The sequence below is a fragment of the Rousettus aegyptiacus genome, unplaced genomic scaffold (assembly GCF_014176215.1).
Source record: "Rousettus aegyptiacus isolate mRouAeg1 unplaced genomic scaffold, mRouAeg1.p scaffold_m13_p_10, whole genome shotgun sequence".
In the NCBI taxonomy this organism is placed as follows: Eukaryota; Metazoa; Chordata; class Mammalia; order Chiroptera; family Pteropodidae; genus Rousettus; species Rousettus aegyptiacus.
In genome coordinates, this window is record NW_023416285.1 from 37,974,213 (window position 1) to 37,989,737 (window position 15,525).

General features: G+C 30.9%; 1 protein-coding gene across 6 annotated transcripts in view; it reads right to left on the reverse strand.

Annotated features, from left to right (window-relative positions):
• CCSER1 (coiled-coil serine rich protein 1) overlaps positions 1-15,525 on the reverse strand; it is a 1,108,427-nt gene that overhangs the window by 198,589 nt on the left and 894,313 nt on the right. The window contains exon 12 of one of the 6 annotated variants that reach the window (XM_036226733.1): positions 8,456-13,336. The exons of the other annotated variants lie outside the window; for them this stretch is intronic. Coding sequence (XP_036082626.1) covers positions 13,242-13,336 — 95 coding nt within the window. The 3' untranslated portion in view covers positions 8,456-13,241. Of the gene's footprint in view, positions 1-8,455; positions 13,337-15,525 lie in introns of those variants that run through there. 6 annotated transcript variants of the gene reach the window in all.

A 15,525-nucleotide genomic window follows, 5' to 3' on the forward strand; every position in this document is an offset into this window, starting at 1 on the left:
GGCATAATGTGAATCAAAGAACCTTAATCCTAACGCAGATTACCAAATCGATTATATATCATGATCTTTGAAAGCTCTCTTAGTGATAAATGAATTAATAATAATAATAATAATAATAACGACTTGTACTGCTTCACACATAACTTTTCTTTTGCAGTTGTCACTAGTACTTAGCTAAAATCTTTCAGAAATATCTTGAAAATTTCACTATTTTCAGTGATAAAATAAAAAAAAAATTAAATGTAGTGTTCCTCTAAACATGGGCTGTGGAAAATCACTGCAATAAAAATATTTAAGTAATTTATTTTTGAGTTTGAATAACTATATTTTAAGCATCACCATTAAATTAGTATCTACCTGAGGCATAGATGTCTCAGTCTCTGAAAACAATTAATGCTTTTATGTATTATTTCTCTAACAGGACTGATGGTGGCTTCATTTTCACTGCCATGAACATATATTACTTTATTTCCTTGGCACTAAAAAATGGTGCCTTCAAGTCTCATTTGGAATTGTAATTTATCTAAAATAATGAGTAGATACCAAAACTAGACATTTTAATAAACCATTTTTATAAACTCCATTATCAGAAAGTAGTTCACATAGCAGATAAAAGAAAAATAAAATGGAAGTAGTTACAATTCAGATATGTGATTATATATTGTTTGTAATAATTTTATAATAAGTCCCACTGATATCGCTGAAATTGGTTATACTGAAAGACTCATTAATTCTCTCTTTCAAAAGTGTTATTGACTTTCTGAGTCTTTAAACTTTATTCCAAAGTCAAGACAACAAAAATGACCCATTACTTCAAGAGAAGGTGAAATCTAGACTAAGGAAAAGCATTCGTTTGCATCGAGCTCCTAACTTGGCTATGACTTGTTTTGTATCCTTTGTGTTTTTCTTTTACTTGCATCTATCACTGCATTTCCAGCTGAAAATTATTTTTCACAATAGTAAGTGGTTCACTTAAAGCAAGTATTATTTAATGCATAATGGTTTTAAAGCCAATTTTAAACTATTAATACAATTGAGTAATATTTGGAGGACTAATATGTATACATATATATTTAATTTTAGGGAGAAAAAGTCCATGTTATATTTTGTTATTTTTCTAGAAAGCTGTGATTTTCTAATTTAGTATATGCATATAAAAGAAGAAACTAACTTTTATTTTTAAAAATATGCATAGAGTATGAAAATATCCCTGTAGTACTGTTTTCCTATTAATACAGTATGGCTAGTGGCAAAAAAGCGGACTCAGGAGTCAAACCAGTTACCTATGAAATCTCAGCTCTGTCATATGCCTCCACTTCCTCATCTATGTGAGAGTGTTAATAATGACAGCTCTCCTACAGGTGAGTATTAAATTAATATAAGCATGGCACTCAGAGCAATGCTTCACGTATATTAAATGCTATTTAGTGTCAGCTAATGTTATTTTGAATACCAAAAGGATAGCTAGGCCTTTGTTACATGAAGTCAAGAAATAATTTCTCAAATGATAGGCTCTGTGCTTCTTAAAACACAGTTAAATCAGAAAATTCATAGACATGACATTTGTAGATACTTATAAAATGCAGTATGTTATGAAAAAAAATCATGCTTTATTTCAGCGTAATCTCACCAAATTAGGTACATGTCTCACTTTTAAGGAAATAATGGAGCTTTGACATTTAAATTAAAGCCTATAACCACAATGCTTTTACCTAACGTGGTGATTCTCAGACGTTAGCATGTATCAGAATTACCTAGGATGTGTTAAAAAAACATAGAATGCTGGGCTCCACCTCCAAAAACTCTGATTTAGTTTAAGTCCTGAGAAATTGCCTTTCTAACCAGTTCCCAGTTATTGCTATTGCTCGTCTAGGTATCACACTTGAAAAACCATTGTTCTAAAAGAAAAAAAAAAAAAAAGCACAACAACAACGATAACAAAATATGATTGATGTTTCCATCTGGGTTTTGTGAATGAGACAGTCAGTACTGTAAGCACTGAACTTCGTTCTTCCCTAGCACTTGCCAGTGGTTTGGCCAAAACAGGTAATATTTGAGCAAAGTAATCAGATCTGAAGTCTTGCCTTTTATTCCCTTCTGTTTTGGGACCACCACAGTTATGTGGGCCTGGACACTGCAGTCAAAAAAGGATTACCAAAGTTTTTAAGACTGCAATTCTGGTTCATTCTATGATTTTTATCTCTCATTTTCATAAATTTCTTATGCTAGTCTATCAGACTCCAATCCCACTCTTTTCTGTGATCTTCCCTTTATCTAAGGTGCTTGAATCCTGAAAACTACATTTCCCACCCTCCCTCGTCACCAGAGCTCTGGATTTGTTTTAGGTTTTGCCAATAAGATGCATGCAGGTAAAATTTGGACAGCACTGAGAGGTCAAGGGCACCCTTCCTCTGTAAGGGATGGCAGCTGACACAGAGGCTCCAACACATGACCTCATGGTCTCCTGGGTAGTCATTTGGAGCTCTGGGCAGCTATGATTGTTGACATTGGTTTCCTGCTGCTTCCTGACCTCTGCATTTCACCTGTAGTGGCATGACTGAGCGATGACAGGTGACTCCTGATTTCCAATTCAATAGTCCTTCTAACAATTTTGTCATTTCTTGTTTTAAATAGTTTCTGATATCTGTGCTGAGGTCTGACTAATAACACCCCTATAATACTTCTTTCTACTCCTTATCCCTTTTCTCTTTATCTCACAATTTCAGTTAATAGTATAACTTATTAGCTGTCATCTGTGCTATTTTTGTTCAAATTTGTTGATTCTCTAGTTATACTTCTCTATGCTAAATTTCTCCCTTCTTAGCAATATCCAGTAAACCTTCTGAAACCCTTTAATTTCCAAAATATGTCCATAGTTTCTTATCTGCTCCATCCACATCTATACAACTGATATGCACATTACTCAGTCAGGTTCCAGATTAAGCATCATTGTGCTTAAAAAACGCTTATTCTAAAACATTGTTTTTATCAACTTCTCTAAAATATCCTATTCTCCTTTAAAGTCTACTGCACAGTTAGCCCTCCCCTCGCCCCCATATATTTGTTGGTCTGTTGTCTGCTCACACATGTTTCTACTGAGAACTTCATCACATGACCAAAAGTTTTCAGTCCCTTAGCAACTCCGGCTTTCATCCCAGGGGATTTTACCTTCTCTTCACCATTCTATTCCCATTCTAACCTTGAACTCTTCCCTTCAATATTTAGATTCTACTTCAGTTAGTTTTCCGGGCTCACATGTGCAACCTGGACTTTACTATTATTTGGAATTGCGTATTCTCCAAAACACTAAACTCAGAAATCCAGATCTTATTTTATATATAATTATCTCACCCATTTTCATAAAACATACTAAAAGATTTGCTCTTTCTTTTATCCCACACTTGGAAACTCTCATTCCCCAAACACTGCTCTCATACAACATCTCTGTGTCTGTGTTTGTGTGTATCTGCCTGTCTCTCTCTTTTTCTCGATGTGAGCAGAACACCCTTGGCCATCTCGCATGTGTCTTGAGAAAGAAAAACAAAATACAAATGACTTCAATTCTTGCTGTCCTACTCCTGCTGTCTCCTTACCCCCAGTTTTTAAAATGAACTTGGTCTTCATTATAAATATAAGACATGCTTATTGAAAGGGAAGAAAAATGCAAAATAAAAAGGAAATTTCTCAAGAAGAGAAATACACACTCTTCAGCTAAAACTCTTCACAGTCTAAACCAGACTTACCTTCCAAACCTCATCCTTCCTGAACATTCCATTTACATTTTTTCCTTAATTTCACCCTTGGCCCGGAGAGCCACATCTTTAGAGCAAAGACCTGACCTGTTCGAAATCTTCTGAAAATATCTTTCCCTGTGGCCTTTTCTAACCCAGAATCTTAACAATATTTTGATGTATTTTGTAAAAACACAAATATAATATTCACTATCATTAAACAAGAAACCAGGTTTGTAAAAAATAGAACAGTTTTTTCTATCATTCTTTAATCACCTCAATTATCTCTCCTTTTTAAAGAATATTCAAATGCCCCAGACATTTGACCCTCCCTTTGACTGCAATCTCAGTTCATTTATATATTTATTTTGTAGTTGAATATGCAGGACAATAATTACTAATTTACTTATCCCCCAGCCCCCACTGGACCAGGTGCTTTCCCAGGTGCAGTGACAGATATCTCATAACTGAAGAAATGAGATGACAGTAAGTTTGTTCAATATGGATTCTAATTGCTGGGGAAAATAGGAATATAATAGAAAGAAAACAGTTATTTCTATATACTCTTAAGATAAACATTTTTTAAAATAGTTATTGCTAATTTTTCAACCTTTTACCTATTTATTCTGTGCATTATCTATTAGCCACTTCGCTAGATAGACTTGTTTTAATTAACCAAGAAAAGGAAACCTAGAAAAATCCAGAGTTAATTACAAAAAAAACCCTTTGGTTTAATGCATATTGTTTTTCAATTCGAAATCTATGAATCACTATGCTACATGGAAAGAGAAAGTGAAAGGGTCAAGGGAAGGAGGTAAGTAAAAAGGCAGGAATATGAAGAAAGGGAAACAATCAGAAATGTGGAAGAAACATGAAAAGTAGAATCATTTCTCTTTAGAGTGGTCAATTTAAGAAAGAAGTTTAAGATTTTGACTCCTAGTGTTCTATACCCGCTTTCTTCCTTATCCTGCAAGGCTCATTCCCCATTCTACTCCTATTTATCCTCTTCTAAAATCTATATGAAATCTATTCTGAAGATTCAGTCACTTTGCCATCTTTGAAGTTTTTAAAAAATTTGTGTAACTTGCAACCTGATTTCAAATGAAGAATTTGAGGAACTACTTCAATATTTTATTTTTAAAAGACATATTATAATGTAAATAATTTGAGTGTGTGTTGCACTTATAGACATAAATCACCTAGTTACTATAAAACCACTAAGTTAAAGTTTTTTTCTTTTAAATTAGATTTTTCTTCTTATAAAGTATCTAATATAAAACATACTCAAATGACTTTTAAAGCAAGCTATTGAATAACAGCTTTGAACTGTGTGGGTCTGCCTACATGAAGTTTTTTTTTAAGTAAATATATTGAAAAATTTTTTGGAGATTTCCTTATTACTGTGAAACAATCATATTGATTCTATTAGGTTACCATCAAGTAATCATATTGCTGTTTCTTTGTTAGCAATGCATGAATTATTATACATGTAAACAAATATGAATTTCCTTTTCACATTATCATTTCATTTTTTATATCTAGTATTAGTAATACATGTAACATCTACAGTGTTTTGTATCACATAAGACAATAATATTATAGGTACTGACAATTCATTTTGTAAGCAGATGACATAAACTTATGGTATCAATAAATACAGTACAGTACTATAAACATACTGTTTCTTCTTATGGCTTTCTTAATAACATTTTCTATTCTCTAACTCATGTATTACAGAAATACAGTATATAAGACATATAAAAATATGTTTCAATTGACTATTTATGTTACAGATAAGACTTCCAGTCAATAGTATCTAAGATTTGGGGGAGTCAAAAGTTATACATGAACTTCAACTATGTGGCGACTCAGGCCCCTAACCTCCACATCGTTCAAGGGTCAACTGTCATTACTGTGATATATGTAAAAATCAGACTGGCTGATTCATACTATGATATTTAACATAAAAGAACAGATAGGATAACTGTGACATGCTGTCATTTATGATCGACTCTTCCCTAAAATAATGAAAAGCCCAGCATCAAGAAGCAAACCTACAGATATCTTACTGTATAAAATCTTTATAAATATAAATGCATTTTATAACTATTAGAAAATTATTTTTTCTAAAATAACTTGATCTTCATAAAATAATGTAATTTGTATTCAAATATTTTAAAATATTTAATATCCCATACTTCAGTAATTAAATATTAACATTCTTTTCTCCAGAAAAAAACACAATATAATCTTTTAGCTCATAGAAGAACTTTCTCTCTAGAAAGTTTTCATATTTGAAATCTTTATAGTACTTTTGGAGTTTATTTAATGAGTTAATATTTTATTTTTTTCTTTAAAAACAATATTTTGTTAAAATTAATTTTCTTTATATTTTATCCATCTTTCTGATAAAACAAGAAATTTAAAAGTACTATTTGTTTCTTGTAATAAATAATATCCACTGTATCTAATTGAATGTTCTTATTGTACTATTTTCTAAATGATAAGCAAAACCAAAGGATAATATATTTCAGTAAGCAGCTTAATTTATATTTTCTCTATGGAATTACGATGAGATAATATTATGAGTTTTGTTTTTTTCTTTTTGTTTTTTTTGTTTTTTTTGGAAATTACAGATAGCCGTTTTTCACTAGCACTTCAAAGGCAGGGACTATGTTTTTAGTCATGCTAAGAATATCATCTTGTGCCTAATAGAGAACCTGGAGCATATTTATTGAGTTGGTGTAAAACAATGAAAAGCATTTGTACTCTAAAGGAGTACAAAGTCTGAGAAAAAACAGTCTTTGAATTCTGACTGCCACTGTACATTATAGAATGTCGAATAGTCACCCTCAAAATATGTTTCCAAGTGGTAACCCTAATTCATTATGTGATTTATTTGAAAATAGGGTCTTTACAGATGTAATTAAGTTAATGATCTTGAGATGAGATGACATCATCTTGGATTTATAGTGGGCCCTAAATCCAATGTCCTTATAAGAAATAAACAAAAATAGAGGCAAAGAAAGGGAATATCACGTGTAAATGAAGGCAGAGTTGGAGTAAAGAGTCCACAAGCCAAGAAATACCAAGAATTGCTGACAGCCATCAGACACTAGGCCATAGCCCTGGGACAGATTCTCCTTTGAACCTCCAGAAGGAACTAACCTTGCTGACTTCTCAATTTCAGACATCTGACCTCCAGCCAGAGAGAACAAATTTCTGTTGTTTTAAGCCGCGATGTTTGTGATAATTTTTGATGGCAGCCATAGGAAACTAACACAGGCATATACTCACTAAGAGAGTTCGATTTCTTCTTTAAGAATGGGGCTAATGTGCATTTAATTTTCTATCAAGATAACTTAAATAAACCATTTAACCCGATGTCTGGTATCCAGCAGCACTCACACATATTGGTTGGTTCCTTTCCTGACAACCACTCAAGAGCAGTCTCTACTAGGATTTCCCAAAGAAACATATCTAATATGCTTGTCATAGCAAGATGTAGTTGAAATAAACTAGTCCATTAATGATAATTTTATGTATATTTCCTATATTACTGATGATTTAGAAATTAGCATGAGAAAATTTAATTAAATCCAGTGAATTTTAGTTATCGTGGTATTATGTAACACTTTTACCTCTTGTAATATCAGAAAGTCAGATAAACAATTTTTATCTTCTTCCCTGAACATTTACTGTTCCATTACAGCTACCCACATTAACCTCAACATGGAGCATAGACTGGAGGAATAAAAAATCAGGGAAAGGACTCTAAACACTTAACTCTTGAAAGGCCAGAGAAAACCTTTTATAGTCCACAATTTTAAGAATAATTATATTTTCAAAATTTTAGAAATTTAAAAAATGATGTAATTTTGTTAAAAAAATTAATTTTGACAGCCTAGCCCCACATTATTATTTATTATTATTTTTAATGTTCTCACTCTTTGGTCTATTTCTCTACATGTAAACAAAGAAATACACTCTTGTTAATGATAAATAAAAGTTTGGCCAAAAAAGGCTGACTGTGTATCACATTTTCTAACAAATGATATCTTACAAAAAAAAAATTTTGAAGGGACAGAGGTTACAAAACTCAGAACTACTCCAAGACATGCTCTGAATGAATTCTGATCAGCAAGTTTTTATAAAAGAATCTTAATGTCCAATGCATATTTATTTATAAGGAATAATTTTTTCCTTTTCTCATGTACATTAAAAAGTAGTGGTTAACAAATAAGTTAAAATAATATCTTACTAATTTCAAATACTAATTGACATTTCATAGATAAAAATAACTCTATGGAAAGATACTTGACTTAACATAAGAATTTACTTTAATCTGTTGACTAGAGATTGGTAATAATCTCTCAATCAAGTTCTCAATCAAGTGGGTTCTATAAATATTTTATGTCTACCAATTTTTCAAATACTAGAAAGCCTAAAACTAGACTTACAGAAAATAGAATTTCCACTTATAAATGTTCACAATGCCTTTGTAGTCTCTCAAAATTGTACCTTTAGTCTCTCAGATTTGAAAACTCACCAAGAATAAATTGATTTGTAGGAACAGACTCATCTGAACAATGTTCATGTGAAAGTTATGTAAAATTCAATGTACATTTATTTATTGATCTCCAATTTTAATTGTTACTGCTAAGGAAACCAGGTGCTTAAGCCCTCAGCCCTTAGCTATGGTTTTTTTTGTTTTGTTTTGTTTCGTTTTTATTTTTCCTGTAGATGTTAATTGGAAAAGCAAATAAGAAGGATGCACATGGAGCATGGAACAGTACAGACAAGAAAATGCTTGAGCTTTGATTGACCTAAGTGAACTAATGTTTCCATTTATGCAATAAATTATACCTACTGCAGGAATCAACGATGCAAATGTTTCTATATTGTGCACAAAAAGATACTTGAATGTTTGATCTCTTGACATTTTTTTTCTGTGGAGAGTTGTTTTAATGACTACCAAACCCTCCCCTTATGATTGATTATGTCTACTTTCCTTAGATATTTATACATTGAAGCCTAATACAGCCACATTTTAAGGGTCATGTAGATTTTTCCAATTTCAGGAAATTTGCATTATAGACCCAGATCTATTATGTACTGATTTTAATTCTCAAAGGCCAATCGTAATTTCATATGTATATTTCTCTTGCAGAATGTTTTATTACATATTTATATAGAAAGCATAATTTCATTTTTAAGGGCTGGGCAATGTACCAGATCAACATGCTATGGAAGATAAATGAATGAGTCACATGTCACCGAGTGAACAGGATCAATAATACATTTTACACATGAACTATTTTAGGCCAACATGGAGCCATTGGGGTACAAATGCAGTGTTTATGCAATAGGATTCTTAGTGGACTGAAGAATACCAAATGCCTAGAGACTGTATGTATGAAAACAAAGTCATTTTATTTAACTGATATTTTAAATTTTAAAAAACTGTAATACTAATATTTATATATAACATTTTTATTATGCATTTTTCCCTTGAGGGCCCAAGTAATATATTTAGTACTCAAAGGAAAATTTAAAATGGTATTTCCTGACCTGCGGTAAAGGAGTTAAATTCCCTGGTCTATTTGTTACTTAAAAAGCGAAAACAAACAAACAAACAAAAACAGTTTTGACCCATATCCATATCCAATCATCTCTAATTCTCTGACATAAAGATCAGATCATAGGTAATATTTGCCTCATTTTATAAACGAATTGAGAAATGAACTTAAAATAGTTTACAGGTTATTTGAGTAACCCAACACCACTTATTTGAACATAGTCTTGTACAAAAAAAAAAAAACCCGAAAACCTAAATTTTAATAAAAAATCAGTGTCTTGTCAAAGTAATACACAATGTTAACAACAACAAAAAAAGCAATAGTGCTATTAATTTAATTTGACCTATAACAGAGCAACTGACCCTTTTTAATACTACAGGGAAATACTTCAGTTGCACAAGTACCCAACCAATCCTTCAGCGCTACAAGCTATATGCAGCTAGCTGCTCAAAGAAACTGTTCTGGACTCCTGCCATGCTTCTCCACATGCCGCTCCATCCTCCTGGACTTGTTCTAGTCACATTCCTCAAATGATTAACTTCTATTCAACCTTCAAGAATTACTTGGGCATCAACTCCTAGTTGGACAGAAAGAGGACAACTTTCTACAGCCTTTAAGGTAAAAAAATACATGATGCCTTGATAGAAATATTAAAGAATCTTAGAAGAAACAGAAAAAAATGGGTAGATGGCTGGCTTTGTCACTGAGCCTTAGACTTTAGTTAAATCAGTCTCTCAAGAATTTATTTATGATATATATGGATTGGAATAGATAATCTCTAGGAGCATTTATAATTCCATAGAGTTAGCCTACGGCAACTTTTTTCATTCTCTCTCTACTTGGAAACTTTTAAACTACTTAAACCTTCTAGTAAAGTCATAACAGATTAAACTGAATTCACCCCCAAAATCTAAATTATATTCAAATCTTTTCAATTTACTAAATCTAAATTATATTTACTAATGTATTTAATATGTTGACTTAATCTAGGCTTTTATTTGTATGTCATTAGTGATCTCATCATCGATTTGTAAGCTTTAATGAAAGCTGGATCTTCATGAACCTTGTGAGTGCTTACAAATATTTATTAATATGTAGAAGGTAAAAGAATTATAATATAACATGTGAACCAATATAGGAAAAATTGTTTTGATGAGATTCTAGTTTAATAATCAGAAATTTCCAAAATTCTCAGAGTATTTTGATTATTCCTAATTCTTAAAAATAATAACTTAATTCGTTTACTTCGTTCACTAATTATTTAAAATAAAAATTCAGAAGCAAGATCATATTCTTTTTATGTAATCTTACACCATATTTCTTACCTGTTCAATTAAATTCTTCAATTTTCAATCTTTAAATATTTGTCATTTTGTTTTAGAATTACTTCAGAATAAGCATAGCTCCTTTGATTAATGAAAAATTTTAGTTAATGTACATCATAATATAAAATTAATATTTAGGTTAAAACAAGTCAAACGTTTTAATATCTTTAAATTACCATAAGAATATGCTAACTGTGGTAAGAGGGGACTGTGACAATGACAATGCATATTATAGTCATTATGGTATACAAATATGGAACAGTAAATGAAATACTGAATCATTCAGATTTTAACAGTGTTGGTTCCTGTCTTTCCTCTATACTACATTGGGTGCACAGTTTTTGATTCATCATTAACTTTTTAATACCTATCAGAAAATTGTGTTGACATATAAATATATACATATGCACACACAAAAAGAAATATATACAAAATAACTATTATAGAGTTAGGAGGCATAAACTACAAATATATTATGACAACTACAGACTGAATGTCTGTATTTCTTCAAAATTCATATACTGATATCTAATCTTTGATAAAATGGTATTTGAAGTCAGGGTTTGGAAGATAATTAGGTCATGAGGGTAGAGCTCCCGTGAATGGGATTAGTACCCTTACAAAAGAGACTCTAGAGAGATTTCTCACCCCTTCTGCCATGTGAGGACACAGTAAGAAGCCAGCCATCTATGAACCTGAAAGTAGGCTCTTACCAGACACCTAATACTGGTACCTTATCTTGGACTACCCAGTCTCTAAACTTGTGAAAAACAAATATAAGCCATCTAGTTTTGGTATTCTTGTTATAGGAGCTGGAACAGGATAATAATAATTTTGATAATACCTTAGTAGTAAATATAATTTAATCTAATCTAAGGTTCGCAGATTAAATCATAACATGTCATAAGTCATATATGAATGTAAATCTTTCTTCACATTTTTAAAGGCAAAGTTTATTTTTTGTTCCATTCATTCTATTTCCAGTGCTCTTCATTTCTTTAACATTTCTTACAATGGAGGTCTGCTGGCAATTAATTTTCTCAGTATTTGTTTTTCTGAAAAAGTCTGCATTTCATCTCCATTTTTAGAAGATATATTCACTAACTATAGAATTCTGTGATATCAGGTTGTTTTTCATTTTTAAAACTTTAAAGGTGCCACGCCATTGTTTTCTAGCTTGTAGGGTTCTTGATGGAAAGTGTACTGAAATTCTCATCTTTGTTCCTCTGCATGAAACACATTTTTTTTCTCCTCTGGCTACCCTCAGACTGTTTTTGTGTTTGATTTTCAGCAGTTTGAATATGATTTGCCTGGGTATGTGTTTTTGTTGTTGTTACTTTCCTTTATCTGTTTGGTGTTCCTTAAGCTTCGTAGATCTGTAATTTGATGTGTGCCATTAATTTTAAAAAAATTGTGGCCATTATTTCTCAAATTTTTCTTCTGCAATGTTCTGTCATTTTTCCCACTGAGATTCTAATTACACATAAGTTAGAGCATTTGATATGCTGAACGGTCTTTTATCCTCTCCCTGCCACTCTTTTTTCCCCCTTTTGTGTTTCAGTTGGGTAATTTATACTGACCTATCTTCAAGTTCATTTAGTTCATTTATTCATTCCTTGGCTATGTCCAGTCTTACAGATAAAAACACCACAGGCATTCTTCATTTCTGTTTTGAACCTTTAATAGCTGACATTTTTATCTGATTCATTCTTAAAACTCCATCTCTCAGTCGAAATTGCACATCTGTCCTTATATGTTGTCACTTTTCCACTGGAGTATTTAGCATATTGATTATAATCATTTTAATTCCCCTTTCTGATATTTCTAACATCTGCATAATATCTGAAGCTGATTCTGTTGATTCTTTTGTCTCTTGGCAGTGTGTTGCTATCTGTCTGCTACTTTTGGTCTCTCCTTGTAGGGTGTCTATCTTTTCACTTCCATCTAAGGTTAGTTAGTTGCCCTGTGACTTCAATCCTCTGACAGTTCAAGAAAACTTGTGAATTTACATTTATCTCCAGGATTTTTTTTGTTGTTGTTGTTGTTATAAGGGTGAGAACAATACTCTTTCCAGTTTTCTACATCCTTGTAGAAACTAAAACATCTACATATAGTTTTAACGTACATTAATTACTTTAATATATTTAATAGCTTAGAATGATAATCACATCAAAGAAAATACCTTTTATATTTTCTTTTTATTGGAACCGAGCATAGCTTTTACTTTTTAGTTGCTCAAAATTATAAGTTCAATTAGATGTAAAACCATTATTTTGGTCTCAAAAGAAAGACAATATTGAAAATTTTCCTCCCATAGGATTATAACATAAAGTACATTTTTCTTTTGTATCTTTTGTACTTTCTAGCAATTGTATTACCTTGTCTTTTACTAGTAGTATATTGACGATTTCATCATGCCTTTAAAAGTTTTTTCTTGTTATTTTCCTTCTGACTGAAAGCTTTCTTCTGGAGTATGAAAATGCCTCAATCCTTGACATGTATATACATTTAACTTTGAACTTATAGGCACAATACATTTGTCTTTGTTTCCTAAAAATGCAGAACCACATAAGCATCTCTTTACTCATGTAAGGTTTAAAGCAACCCTACCAGACATGGCTTCTGAGGGTATCTTTCAAAGAAAGTGATCGAAAAGTTCTGTTGGTCTTCATTAATGTTGAAGCCTGTTCCTTTATTACATCTAAGTATAGAAAAAAAAAATGAAGAAAAATAAAATCAAAGTTACACTTAAAATAGGATTGTAAATATTGTCAAGATATTGTGTAAAATAATAGAGACAGAAAAAAAGGGGAAATGACAACAAAGAAACTGATAAACAAAGAAAGGGAATAAATTATAAGACGTAATGAAAAATCTAGTTTAAAAAATCTGATCTTACAAAGAAAGTCTACCATCTACATTATTCCTTCTGATTTTGAGATAAATACAATTATAAATAACTACTTTGCTTTCTTTCCTTTCTTCTTGAATTTGTTGTTTTTCATCACTTGCTGATTAAATCTGATTTCAATTTAGAAAGTGTTATTTATCTCTAAAAAGAAAGAACAAAACTTGATTGGAAATTAGAGGCAGCAAGTTAAAGCAAATGAGAGAAAAATATACTTTAGAAAATGGATAATTTTTAAATAAATTTAATAAAAATGATTGGTATTTCATAGAATATTTTTATATTTTCAAGGATGGATTAAATTGTGCCATGCATTTTGAAATATGATATTAACAATTTTTGTAGAAAAATACATTTATGGATTATTAATTGAATTAGTTTAATAAATTTTAGAATGTCCTTTTGAAAGAAGCTAACGAGACATTTGTCTGTTAGAAATAATTATTCCATAATTTAGAACTCTTAGTTACTATAGTCATAAAATGGAAAACAGTAATCAATGCAAAATCAGTTCTTGTATTTTGAGGTGATGGATAGCACTTTGTGGATTAAATCTTTGCAAAAATTATTCAATTATATACCACAATTCATATAAATTTACAGTTGGTCTTACCAGTATGTGAGAACTTCACTCATTGAAATTGATTTTAATTATTAATACATAAACCAGTAGGAAATTAAGCAGTCAGTATTATTTGAATAGACTTTTTAGCATTTAAATAAAATTTGTACTTTTAGTATTCGAATACTTTATAAAACTTGATCTTCCCCATGTTAGCTAATTAATCTGCATTTCTCTGAAAGTGAAAAATATTATCTGAAAATTAATTTCGATCAATTGTTAGCAACAAAAAGACATATTGGAATGGGCCTTCTGATTAAAATACACAAAGTGTTTCCTAGGATGAATATAGGAATCCTCTCATTGTACATTCATAGCCTTTCTAATAATCTCACTATATCTAAGCAGTCTTTCTTTGTTGCTAAATTCTGTTTTGGGTTATCACCAAAAAAAAATGTTGAACTTGACATATTTTTGAAATACTTAAAATGATTGCCAGAAAACAAGGAAGTCATTAATACTGAACACACACGCACACACACACGAAGTAAACCTTGGTTAGTTGTAACCTCAAAAAAGTATTAGCCACTACTTCTAAATAGTCATAAATAAAAAATACTAGAATCAGGAATCAACTTAAGATTTCTAGGTGGGTATGGATTTTAGGAAATAGGGTAGAAATAAAGACATTTAATATCAATATTCGATGTTTATATGAGACTAAAACATTCACTCTTTCAATATCACACTTGATGAGCACCACAATTACAAATACTTAAAGACCCTTAACTAATAAGTAACTCAGAGACCTAAGACTTGATCTGACCTAAATAAATAAATAAATAAATAAATAAATAAATAAATAAATAAATAAATAACTAGCATCCCAAATTCACGTCTTATAAACTTCCTACTTTCAAGTCCACATATTTAAGGGGGTAATATGGATTTTATGGTCCTATATATTGAGGCACAGGATACACATCAATTTTCAATCCTCATATTTAGCAAAACAATCCATCATTTTTTCTTTCTGCTTTTAGTAAAATTAACTCTCATTCAACCAGAACCGATGAACTGAAATCTCAAATAGCCACTCTAATTTTCATATTAGGCACTTAGATTTGTGAAAATGAGAAATATGTTTAACCTTAAACGGAGAGCATACTTCCATTTCTCTTTATCTTTTCACTCACAATTTCAGGGCACTCACAATGAATTAACACCTCCAAAATGTTCTAAAACAATATTGTCTCTTTATAACAATAGATATCCTTGTCTTCAATGAAGTATAATTTATATGCACAACAGTAACATTTTACCTTAAAAAGAGGCAAATAAAAATATTTTTATCTCTCTGAAGTTCTTGCTATTGTTTTTAATTTTTTTTATTAATATTACACCAATACCTACATAAAAG